Consider the following 12206-nt stretch of genomic DNA (forward strand, 5'->3'; position numbering starts at 1 on the left):
TACTACTCTGAACTGCCCATTATGTTCGACGTTTGGCAAATGCTTGGCAGGGGGGTAAAAGGTCGTGAAGTAGTACCAGCTTCTTTAAATGAACTTGGCTTGGTCCTTAAAGAAGAATGGCAAAACATAACGCAATATGATGTATGCATTCTCAATGACAGTATGAACGGACGTATACAGGCAGTAATAGCAGCCAAGGGCAGCAATACAAAATATTAGGGTATTTTTTACAATTTTTATTATTACAGAAGTATTACAGATGTTTTATTTAATATCGTTAGTTCTACTATCGTTATTAATGTTTATTAAAACCCGGACTGTATCGTTAGTCTTTAACGTTTTTTTTTAATTTAGTATAGAGTATCCAATGCAGTATGACGTTACGACAATAGTCACCAAAACCTTCTCATCATATTAAAAAATTACATCAAAAAAATAATAATTAAAAAAATGCACATTAATCGTTATTAGTACATTTCGCTCTTAAAAATTAACCAAAGCATGTATTGACATGAATCAAAAAAACAAAATGCTCAGGAGTCATGGTTCTGACTACAAAATTATATTTTAGGAAAATTTACAGGCGAAATTATTGCACAGGGTGTTTTAAAGTTAGGATAAAAAACAATCCCTCAATTAATCCTGTATAATATGCCAAATACTAAAGTTTATAAAAAGCTGAGTTTACAAATTAAAGTTGATATAATATACAGCTTGCTACAAAATCATGAAAATAGGGCTAAAATAACAAAAATATAACACTTTAAATTTAACCAAAAATTTCTCCGTTGCGTTTTTTTGCATCTGAGTGTATTTATGATAGAATAAAAATTATTTAGAGTAACATATTGTGTACTGTTACAATTATTAGAGCCAAATATACAAAAATGTACCTTTACAATAACTTGATTTGTTTTTCTCTGATAATATGTTTTATGTTTTTTTGTAATAAACTGTACATATATAATAATAAAGTTGTTTTACTGTTGTTGAACGTCGAACTTTTAGTAAAAAAAATCATATATCGTCATATCTCAAGTGATGTCTAGATATAGAAAAATATATTACTAATTTTATCTATATATTAACATAATATGATAAAAAGGTGCGCTTTACATTAGTGTCTGGCTTATCGGAATAAGGACACGTCAAATTAAAAGCGGTTATTCTGTTGCTTTTTAAATTTTTCGAACATGTTCGGCACGAAAATTTTATTGGTGTTTTTATTTTTAAAATTCAACAGTTCCTTGGGAGACGAAAATGATCAATTGAAGGCAGTTGTAGTGGTAAGAACCTTATTTTTACGTATACCTTATACATAACAGAAAAAATTATGATCACGAAGGCTTTAAATAAAAATTCTACAGTTAAATACATTCTAACGTACCTACTTTTTGAAAGAGTTGTTAATCTCTCAACATCTAAAGTATCTTTGATTATAAGATTTTATGATCATAAGTTATTCACTTTTTTCAATGTACCAATACCAATCAAGATGGCAGATGAATATAAATTTATAAAACAATTTTAATTACAATACTATTAAATTATAATTTATGTGTAACTTTTAAACAGGTGTTTTTTACACCTACAAGGTTATACCATTTAGAACTTAGTTCCGTTAGTTGATTATTTTTTAATGAAGATAAATTTTTACAATTTTAAAATAAAAGATAATATTATTGAAATTGCAGTGGCGTGCATATAATGCAGGTAAAAAGACTTTACCTATCCCAGGCAATATCATTTTTTTATCTCATTATATTATAACTTATTGCTAACCCAACAAATAGTCGCATTAGGCATTTTTTATCTTATTTTGATTCTAGAGATGACCTGAGATATATTCAAATAATTTTAGAATACTGCGTTATCGCGCAATTCCCACTTAAAGTAGGTCTACTGGATCTGTGTCTATAAAAGAAATTTCAAGAATGCGGACACAGTATTGGAGTATGATCATTTTACTACAAAAGACATTTAAATAAACAGCAATATATTTTATAGATCGCTACCTATATAGATTGTTAACTGGACGGTTACTTATTGGGGAACAGAATGGCAACACTGCCTACATTCCAAATGAGTACTAAGCTAAGCTGCCGACTCGTCCCGTCGCGTCGTCTCTCGACGAGCGGGCCGAGGTTGCCATATTTCAACCATAAAGCTCTTGCCGCGAGTAATAAAGAAATTAACAACCTGTATACAAGCGGCAGAGAGTCGAGTATGTCACTGCAAAACAGACTCCGCCCACTCATACTTGCAAATTTGTTGAATTTTTATTGTCGGGACACGTCGTCTAATTTTTTACGAGAAACATCGATTAAAACTGTAGCAGACCGAGCTTGGAGAACAGTGCAGTCATCGGCAAAATAGTTATGGGATTTTATTGTTTTTCTTCTTAATTTTTTGATTTTCATAAAGATTATGTCTCATTTACGTGGAAAAACATTCACAAAATAAAACTGATTAGGTATTTTTGAAATTTTTGTATAAGTAAGTAATGTTATCTAAAATATTTATGGCACGCTCATGAATTGCCGGCTAACAGGGAATTTTGTTTCCCCCCGTAGCTACAAAACGGATCGACGTAGTGTAAAATTTACCATGAAAACGCCCCATATGATTTACACGAAGGCAGTTTGGGTAGGGAAACAAAAATGGGAACAGTAAAAGTTGTGCTTTTACGAATCTTCCACGTACTCTAAATCGCAATGACTGGATGGCCAATGTGTAAGAAAGAGATAGACTAAGGAAGTAACGCGTTGGACTAATGTTGTCGGCGTCGCGTGTCGCCGTCAGTTGCTGTCTTGTGAAGTTATTTCAAATCTGAAAAAGTTTCCCCAATTTATATAAAAAATAATTATTTTGATTACTTAATTACTTATTACTTTTCCGATTTTATAATTTTGTAAAATTTTGCCTACTTGCTTTGATTAACACTGCACGCCACTGCTTAATTGTCTCTCAAATATCATTCAAGCAATTATCAAATATAATAAATAAATACTTCTGAATCTTATCTATGGTATCAATGAAATATTATACACTGATAAGATATTAACTATGTACTTATCATATTGTTTAAAAATATAAATTATTAAATATTTTAAAAATTTACCTTGGGTGGTCATAAATTAGTTGGTTCTAAAAAATGTCTTTTAGGCCAGTATCACATTATCAAATGTCTATATCAAAGATTTTATTACATCAAAGAATTTGATAGTGTAATATGTGTGATTTTATAAAATATTGTATATTAAGGCCATTACACCATCATTTTTTTTAAAAAAGATATCTTTTATAAAAAATCTTTGACAAAGAAATTTGATAGTGTAATACTGGCCTTAAATAAATGTGTATCTACGTAGAGTTAGGCCATTTTCTATCGATAAAAGTTATAGAAAATAAAATATAAAGTCTGTCCAGCCAAAGAAAATATGTCCAAAAATTGACAGAAAAAAAAACATTTACTGTCCAATTAAAATCACAAGCAACTGTCACTGTCATATTTGATCTAGTTGGACAAACTATACTTTGTACCAGAAGCATGCTGGTAAAAATTTTAGAGTATTTAACAATGTATAAGACTGGAAAAGTTTTTATTTTTCTGAAAATATTAATCAGAAAATAGGTATTTTTTGTAGGATTGATGATAATAATATATTGAACAAAACTAGGTATTTAGGCATGGCGACAGATCACCGCTATCATCCTGGCCTAACGACGTATATTACAATGACACATCTCTCTGGCCAGATGGATATGGACAATTAAATAATGTAAGTAATGTACAAATTTGAAGTAACGTATTGTTTACACTATTCGAGAGGATTTGATTTATAGTTCATTAGAGTATACTCGATGTATAGATGATATCCATATAATCACAACATAAATTTTCCTGACAAAAGCTATACAATGTTCAAAAAATGTAAATGAACAAACTTTAATAAAATCCGTACAAAATTATATATTATATTCAAATTGATTTTATTCGCGTTTTATTCTTTTAAAATAAACTTTTAAATTATTGCTTCCGAGTATATAAACATTTTTTAAAGGTAAAATTGCAGTAAAAAATATTGACCGATTAAAATACACATTCATAATTCAGAAAATCTCTCATATGTATGTACAGGGTGTCCCAATATTCCGTGGACATAGAGCTATTGTGTATTTTTGTTATCAAAAGAAGTTCATTGGACATAATTTACCTCTATACAAAAATGCTTTGTTTGTCCTCTAGAGGTTCTCTTTGTTTGTCTTCGCATCACCTTTTGAACAGACTGAACAGAATGAATTTTTAGTACAAATCGTAAAAAGTTTTTTCGGTTTTCAAGTATTATTTGGAATTAAAAATATTTTTCTTAATAAAATGTACCGTATGTTTCAAAAATAGCGTGAGTACCTTAGAAAAAACGATCGGTTATGTTGACTTAAAGTAAGTTGGCGCCATTTTTGGATCAAACGGTATATCAGATTAAATAATATATTAAATAATATACCTCAATATAATCTTCTCAGTTAGGAAAACAACACCACTATGAATTAGGTCAATGGTTTAGGGAACGCTATGATAACTTTCTACCTGCCCGGTACAACAGAAAAGATATTTACGTTCGGTCTACGGATGTCGACAGAACATTGATGTCAGCAGAATCAAATTTAGCAGGATTATATCCTATAACAGAAGATACAATTTGGAACGATAACATACTTTGGCAGGTAAGAATTAGCAGTTACCATAGACATAGACACTAAAATATTTCGGTAGATTATAAATAATGAAATGGAAATAATTTGAAGTAATCTCGAGTAGTCCTTGATAATATTTAATTTAAAATAAGCCTATGAACCAAAATTAGTGGCAGGTTAGAAATATTTAAAAAAAGAAGTATGTACACCTAAAAATATCGTTAACTTCGAAAACAACTACAACTTCTCTTCTAACATCCTTTACTTTTGTTTTATTTCTGATCCATTCCATTCCTTTTTCTATCTGCCCGCCTTACCTGCAGGATTTCCCTTTCCATTGATCTTTATGCTTTTGTTTCCCTATCCTTTGTTTGATTTTGTAAGTGTGATTTTGTTTGTGTTTGTTAACTTGAGGTATTGTGGATACCTCAAATTTATCCTTAAACTGTACAAGTGGCGCGCCAGTAGTGCACTGATTTACCAATGGTATTTGAAAAAAATACATTTTTAAATTGTTTTAAAGAGCGATGTCTACAATAAAAAAAATTGTGTGTGCACTATGTGCGCATATTTGAAGTGAAACTTCTTATTAACGGCTATCAAATTGAAGGATTTGAAGGACACGTTTGAAAAAGTGTGCTTTGAAATGTTGAAAAAGTAATAAATTAAAAATTAATAACACAGGCCGACAAAAAAAAATTTTTTCGATGTAACACAAAGCTCAATAGGATATTGTGGTAGAATGAACCTATCTAATCACGAAAGTGGCAAAAAAAAAGTCGTAACACGTAAGGTTTTTTTGTTACATTAATAAAACATCATTCAATATTACAATATTCAATATATTAAGATAGCTATTCAAAACATGATTTAAGAACTTCTTAAGCCTATATACCGATTATATTTTATAGTTTACACTCCTCAAACATTACTTATACCTAAAAAGTACAAAAACAATCGAAACGAGATCAAAACATAAACAAAAACTTTTACTTTTCCCTTTTATGAGGGACCGCGTCTTCTCTCTTCAAAACCAACAGTAATCACCCATCATGGCTGGATCCCATCGTCCTTGATAACGAATTTCCATTGTCCTTATGTCTTGATGGAATCTCTCACCTTGCTCATCACTGACAGCACCCATATTTTCAGGGAAAAATGACAAATGAGAATGGAGAAAGTGAATTTTTAAAGACATTCGGGCACCAAGCGATTTATAAGCATCTAAAAGCTCATTAACCAATTGTTCGTAGTTCGCATCCTTATTGTTTCCCAAAATCCCCTCACTACACTAACAAATGAGGTCCATGCTCTGAGTTCCTGCCTGGTAAGCGTGTCTGTGAAATTTGTGTCGTCCAACAATTTCCTGATTTGTGGTCCAATAAAAATACCCTCTTTCAATTTGGCATCACTCAACTGGGGAAAGACTTGCCTTAGGTATTTAAATCCATCACCTTCTTTATTCATAGCTTTCACGAAGTTTTTCATGAGGCCAAGTTTGATATGAAGAGGAGGCAGGAGGACGTCTTTGGGGTCTACAAGAGGGATATACTTGACATTTTGGGAACCCGGTTGAAATTCACTTCTTTCTGGCCAAATTTTCTGTACATAATGATGATTTACTGCACGACTGTCCCACAAACAAAGAAAACAGCAATATTTTGTAAATCCTCCCTGAAGTCCCACTAAAATTCCTATAACTTTCAAGTCCCCACATATCTGCCATTTATACCTGTTGTAGTTGATTCTATCTAAAAGCATGCGCATATTTTCATAAGTTTCCTTCATTGTCACTGAATGGGCAACTGGTATAGAGGGTTTTAAATTTCCGTTATGCAATAACACAGCTTTTAGGCTATATTTCGACGAATCTATGAATAAGCGCCACTCACAGGGAGAATGTTCTATAGAAAGTCCCTGCATTAAGCCATCGATATCAGTACATGCACACAACGAATCCTCCATACTGTAGAATGCAGAGAACGGAGCATTTCTTTTTCTAAAAGTGGTGATTTTTGTTTCATTGGCTAACAGATTCCATTCCTTAAGCCGGGATCCAAGAAGTTCTGACTGCTGCTTTGATAACCCCAAGTCACGCACTAAGTCATTCAACTCGCTTTGAACAATCAAATGTGGCTTGTCAGAACCGCCCTCTGGGGTAAAGGTAGGATCAGTACACTGGTCTCCAGAGCTGTTTGATTCAATATCTTCCTTATCTTCCAAAACAATACCTTGCCAGTCTAAGGGCGCGATCGGCACTGGGAGATCTGCACCATGAAGAACAGGTCGTATGGCAGACGGCAAATTGGGATACTCGATCTTGTGCTTTTTGTTTTTGGAAAAACCTTCAGTTTTCGTCAGGCAAAAATAGCAATCGTCAAAATGGTTAGTTGGTTCTCGCCATACCATTGGAACCGCAAATGGCATTTTTTTTCCTCTTCCCTTTCATCCACTGCACAAGCGACACGCTACAAGTAACGCAGCACACATGAGGAGCCCACTGCTTGTCTTGATCTCCAACCAAAACTCCAAAATACTTGAAGTAGGCTTTCTTCACATTTTCAGAAAATGGTCTGGCTTGTGATTGCACCATAAATTCTCCACAAATGTAACAAAATCGATCAGGAGACACTTTACAACTGCGGCGCGTTTGACTTGACATTTTCGTACTATTTATCTACACGCATAGAACAACTCACGTCGAAAATCAACTGAAAACTGAACTCTCTTATGTTTTTCACAATATATTATAGTGCACAAAATGCGTCCCTTTCAATCATCCCATCATAAAATTTACCTGTATGTAAACGAATCTACCTAGACTTAATACCTGACATCTATAAAATTGACTACCTGCAAAAAAGAGGCGTAATTAGGCAACTGAAAAGTGGTACGTGTAGGAGCTTCAGGAGTATTTTTTCTGTTATTAGAAGCATATTTTTATGAAGAAATTCTGCAACTGACTCGTGTTACAAAAATCATGTCGGCCTGTGTAATTTGATTAACTTTTACAAAATTTGAATTAAAATGTTCGTCTGTCCGTCTGAGGACTCCATTCCACGTGCCGAATTTGGTTCCAATCGACCCATAATTAAGAGATAAGTCCTGATGATTTCGTCCATTTAGAGGCATAGATTCGAAAAGTCAAGGGCGTCACCCTGTAGCTCTCCCCAATTATGCCGGAATCCACCCACATTTTTCTTCAATATCAAATCCTTAGTCCCACCCTGATGAAGATGTAAACGAAACGTCGCGTCGTATCCAACTTTGCAGTGTGGGACTGTGCATGGACTGTGTGCAACGTCGCTCATATAGCCTACGCATCAAATTTGGTCGCGATCGGATGACATCAACTTTTGAAATTTCTGACGTCAAAACTAACTGTCACAAGTGTCGTACACGGTCAAGTTGGCCTTGGTCTAGTCTATCGACATACCAAATTTCATTTAAATGGGACGATTTTACCTAAGCTGTAGGATGTTCTTTCCACTTTTCCTCTCGCTTGTTCTGTTGCCTGTCGTGTCATGGCCTTGAATCTTTACTATCAGCGCGCGTAAAGAAGTTTCACTTCAAAAATTAAAAAAAGATAAACTAGATTGGATTTATGTCTTGGAACACAAAAATAAAATTAAAGTTTTTAAAAATATTTGCAATTCAGAAAATTCATGTAGGTTGTATGTTTTTAGGTTATTCCCGTTCATACAGTACCCGAAAGTCAAGATCCGATTTTAGCCAGCGAAATTCCGTGTGCCAAACATGCACGCCTTGAAAAAGAACTGTATCAAACAGAAGAATTCCAAGAACTGAATCGGCAATATGCAGAGTTGTACAAAAATATATCCGAAGTTACAGGATTTTTTGTAGACGAAGTCGATATAGGCACAATGTCCGGATTGTTTTCAGCTATAACTATTTATAGGGGACAAAATTTGAGTTTGCCCAGTTGGACTGACTATTATTGGGAAGATATCAAAACCCTCGCAGCTAAAAAGTTCCAAGTCCCCACTTACACCACAGATTTGGCCCGACTCAGAACAGGTCCGTTTTACAACTATTTTAGTAAGTTTCTAAATGCCACTAGAGATCAGACACCATTTACAACCCAGGGTCTTAGTTATACGCCGAAATTTTTAATGCTTAGTGCCCACGACACTACTCTTGGTGATTTTACAAATTCAATGGGTGTTTATCCTGATGCTGTCCCAGAATTTACTTCTACACTAATTTGGGAAATTAGAAGCAGAAATCAAGACGAAACAGATCTATATTTGAACGTATATTATAAAAACAGTACCGATTTTAGTCCGTTGACAGTGAAAGAATGCGCTTTTGATTGTGGATTGGACGACTTTACTGCAATTATGAGTCCAGTAGCAGTTACCGTTGATGAATGGGAAGCTGAATGCAAAGACACCAATTAATATTGTAAATAAAGTACAAACATTGATAAATATTTTTCTTTTGTAAACCTCTCCATCCCTCTATGAAGTAATGCTGAAATTCTCTCATATTATGAACACTGTGGCCTATTTTTCTAAGAAATAAGGTACCTAATGTAAATAAAATTGTGATATATTTAATCAGACTTGTATATTACAAAAAATATAAGTGTGTCTTTGTTTAAATTAAATCTAATATAAAAACGATCTCTTGAATAAAATACATTTTATATATACGTATTTCTTAACGTAATAATTTTTTTAACTATTTCAAAATGATATCCAATTTCGAATTAAACATCAAAAAAGCAAGCTTACCATGCAAGCTTACCAACTGTTTAAAACTATAGCCGCTAATGATAATAATGTCTTATGCTTTTAGTTAGCAGATATTTTGATTGTGATATTTTTGGACAAATTAACTACTATGTATTTGACATACTATCTATACTAAATTAAACCGCTTACAATATGAACACAGAATAGTTTGGACCTTAGATATTCAGAAACGACAGTATGCATGTTCGTTGATATATGTATCCCAAATTTTATGCCCTTGAAGTATATTAATAAATAGCCCCCCATACACCAGAATATTTGCCTTACGGACTTAGATAAGAATTTTGTGTTTGTGTGGAGGGCCAAGTCTGTGGCAGGCTAAGCCTTTGGCGGACAGGTCTGTCACAGGCCAAATCCGTAGACTTGATTTGTCAGATCACATCTAGGGTTGAAACTTTATTTTACAGGATCACGTCGGATATTAACATTCTAATAATAAAATGGATAACCGGCATCATTAAAGTTATAGCCTAAATATATGAGAAATAAACCGTATCATTTAAAGTTTGATCAAAAAAAAAAAAGAGCCAGTGTCGCTTCTGCATGGTTAAGCAATTCTGTGCTATATCTTAATCATTTAAATAAAAAAAAATCCAGAGGTAGGTACACTATTTCAAAAATACTTAGCAGTAAGAATGCTCTGTGATGTGATGTATTATTTTATTCTAAATCTAAAGGTGTATATGATAAAAGAAGAAAAAAATATTAACAGATCTTTAAATCTCAAACCAAACATTTAACTTCATTACTGAAAATGAGAGAATCTGCGAAGTTTAGAATATTTTTTTTTGAAAGTAAAGCTTAAACTTCCTTTTTTAAATGATACATAGAAATAAATACCATACGATAAAAAACGATGTCAGAGTTGGATTGAAAATGAAGATCTGTCATTTTATATTATTACTTTTTTATTATATTTACTACCTTTTATATCTAAAATTATATTGTGATTGTCTTCGATAGTCTCTTTTAATATGCACGGAAGTCTGAATTTTTTGTTGTTTCTTCTGAAATTGGATACACTTTATCAAGTTCTTGTTAATCTATCGTTTAAAAAAATTGAACATTATAAGAAACGTGCAAGGTTTGAAACATTTAGAGCGCTGTGTGTAGGGGTGACTGTATAAGATTTAAAAAAAAACTACTAAATGATTAAATTATAACTAAGAATAATAAATTATATGTGTGTTACTTTAATACATTTTTAAGTGATTCATATTACCCATCGATTATTTTTACTATCAGAAGTTTAAAATTACTTTTATTTTATTTATTAACTTTTGAGCAAGTAATGTATAAAATACACGTAAATATACCATACAAATGATACTAAAAAAACGGCGGCAAAGTAGTCTTTGAAGTGACAATTGATTATTAATCCTGTCAAGTAAACCTCTATACCGATCGGGACAAGCGTGGTCTGGATTTTAACCTATAAGACACTGACGTAGACAGCTTAACACGTTGACTGCCATGGTATTTTGTATTAAAACCTTCCCGGACGCCACGGTGTGAAAATCGCAATAATTATTTAAAATGTGCTAAAAACTACTAATTTTAAAATTTTGTCCCGCATGTAGCTTTTTTTTCAAAAAAAAACAACTTACGAATTATCTCGTGGTCGGCCGTCTCAAGCCGAACTTGCTTGACGCGTCCAACCACGAGATGACTCGTAAAGCGGGAAAACGATAAACACACGGCGTGCATAACCTATTTTGCAGAATCAGGCGATTCAGGCGGTTTAGTATGCAACTAGCCGTGTAGTGGGATAGATCATTATCCTTAACGTTTTCTAGTTGTTGAAAAACCTATGTTTTTGTTGCTATTTGTGTTACTTTGAGCTAAAAAATGTCGCGAAAACGCAGTTTGAATGACCGGGAGCTTGATGAATTTGCCCAAATGGATGAGGCTGAGTGGGACAATTTCCTAAAGGACAATTCGGATGACGACCCCGACTATGAAACGTCTAGTGAGCAGATTTCTACAAGTGAAAGTGATCAGGATTCGATTCAGCCACCCGTAGTTGCCGAGTGGCACGAGATTGAGAACGAGCTACCCGAAGAACCAAATTTAGACGCAGAGTGGGTGGACCTTGAGGAGGAGCCACCAAATTTTAATTTTTGGTAAATGATGTCGGATTAAAGTTTCAAGGGCAGATAACCATGGAATATTTAGTAAATTTATTTTTTTTCTGATGAATTTGTACGCTATTTAGTACAACAAACAAATTTATACGCAACACAGAAGATCGCAGAAAATCCGTTGACGAGGTCCTCCAGATTGACCAGATGGGTCGACACAACCCCAAATGAATTGCGACTTTTTTTCGGTCTCCTTTTACATATGGGTCCATGTAGTTTTCCGTCTATTGAGCATTATTGGTCTCAAAATATCATGTACAAGATGCCCTTTTGGGGTCAGGTTATGAGTAGAAATCGTTTCCAGTTACTGTTGCGTTTTTGCATTTTGCTGACAACACGGAAGCAACAGAAGATCGATTATATAAAATTAGACCAGTCCTCGATCATTTCAATAAAATAATGGAAGATCACTATGTTCCAGATAAAAATGTGTGCATTGATGAATCAATGATCTTATGGCGTGGCAGGCTGTTTTTTAGACAATATATTAAAAATAAGAAGCATAAGTACGGGATAAAATTGTATGAACTATGCGAATCTGCTGGCATGGTTCTAAAATAAAAGTATACTGCGGAAAATCAGAACCTAC

The 12206-nt window shown here is 33.4% G+C and overlaps 1 protein-coding gene across 1 annotated transcript; it reads left to right on the forward strand.

The window, feature by feature from the left end:
- The first annotated feature begins 1086 nt into the window (after window positions 1-1086).
- On the forward strand, window positions 1087-9151 carry LOC115875941 (lysosomal acid phosphatase-like). The gene is made up of 4 exons (XM_030891545.1): window positions 1087-1286; window positions 3681-3782; window positions 4528-4728; window positions 8385-9151. The coding sequence occupies exons 1-4, from the start codon at window positions 1194-1196 to the stop codon at window positions 9117-9119; spliced, it is 1131 nt and encodes a 376-aa protein (XP_030747405.1). The 5' UTR covers window positions 1087-1193; the 3' UTR covers window positions 9120-9151.
- Window positions 9152-12206: the final 3055 nt, after the last annotated feature.

The sequence above is a fragment of the Sitophilus oryzae genome, unplaced genomic scaffold (genome assembly GCF_002938485.1).
Source record: "Sitophilus oryzae breed Bouriz unplaced genomic scaffold, Soryzae_2.0 scaffold_1396_pilon_pilon, whole genome shotgun sequence".
In the NCBI taxonomy this organism is placed as follows: domain Eukaryota; kingdom Metazoa; phylum Arthropoda; class Insecta; order Coleoptera; family Curculionidae; genus Sitophilus; species Sitophilus oryzae.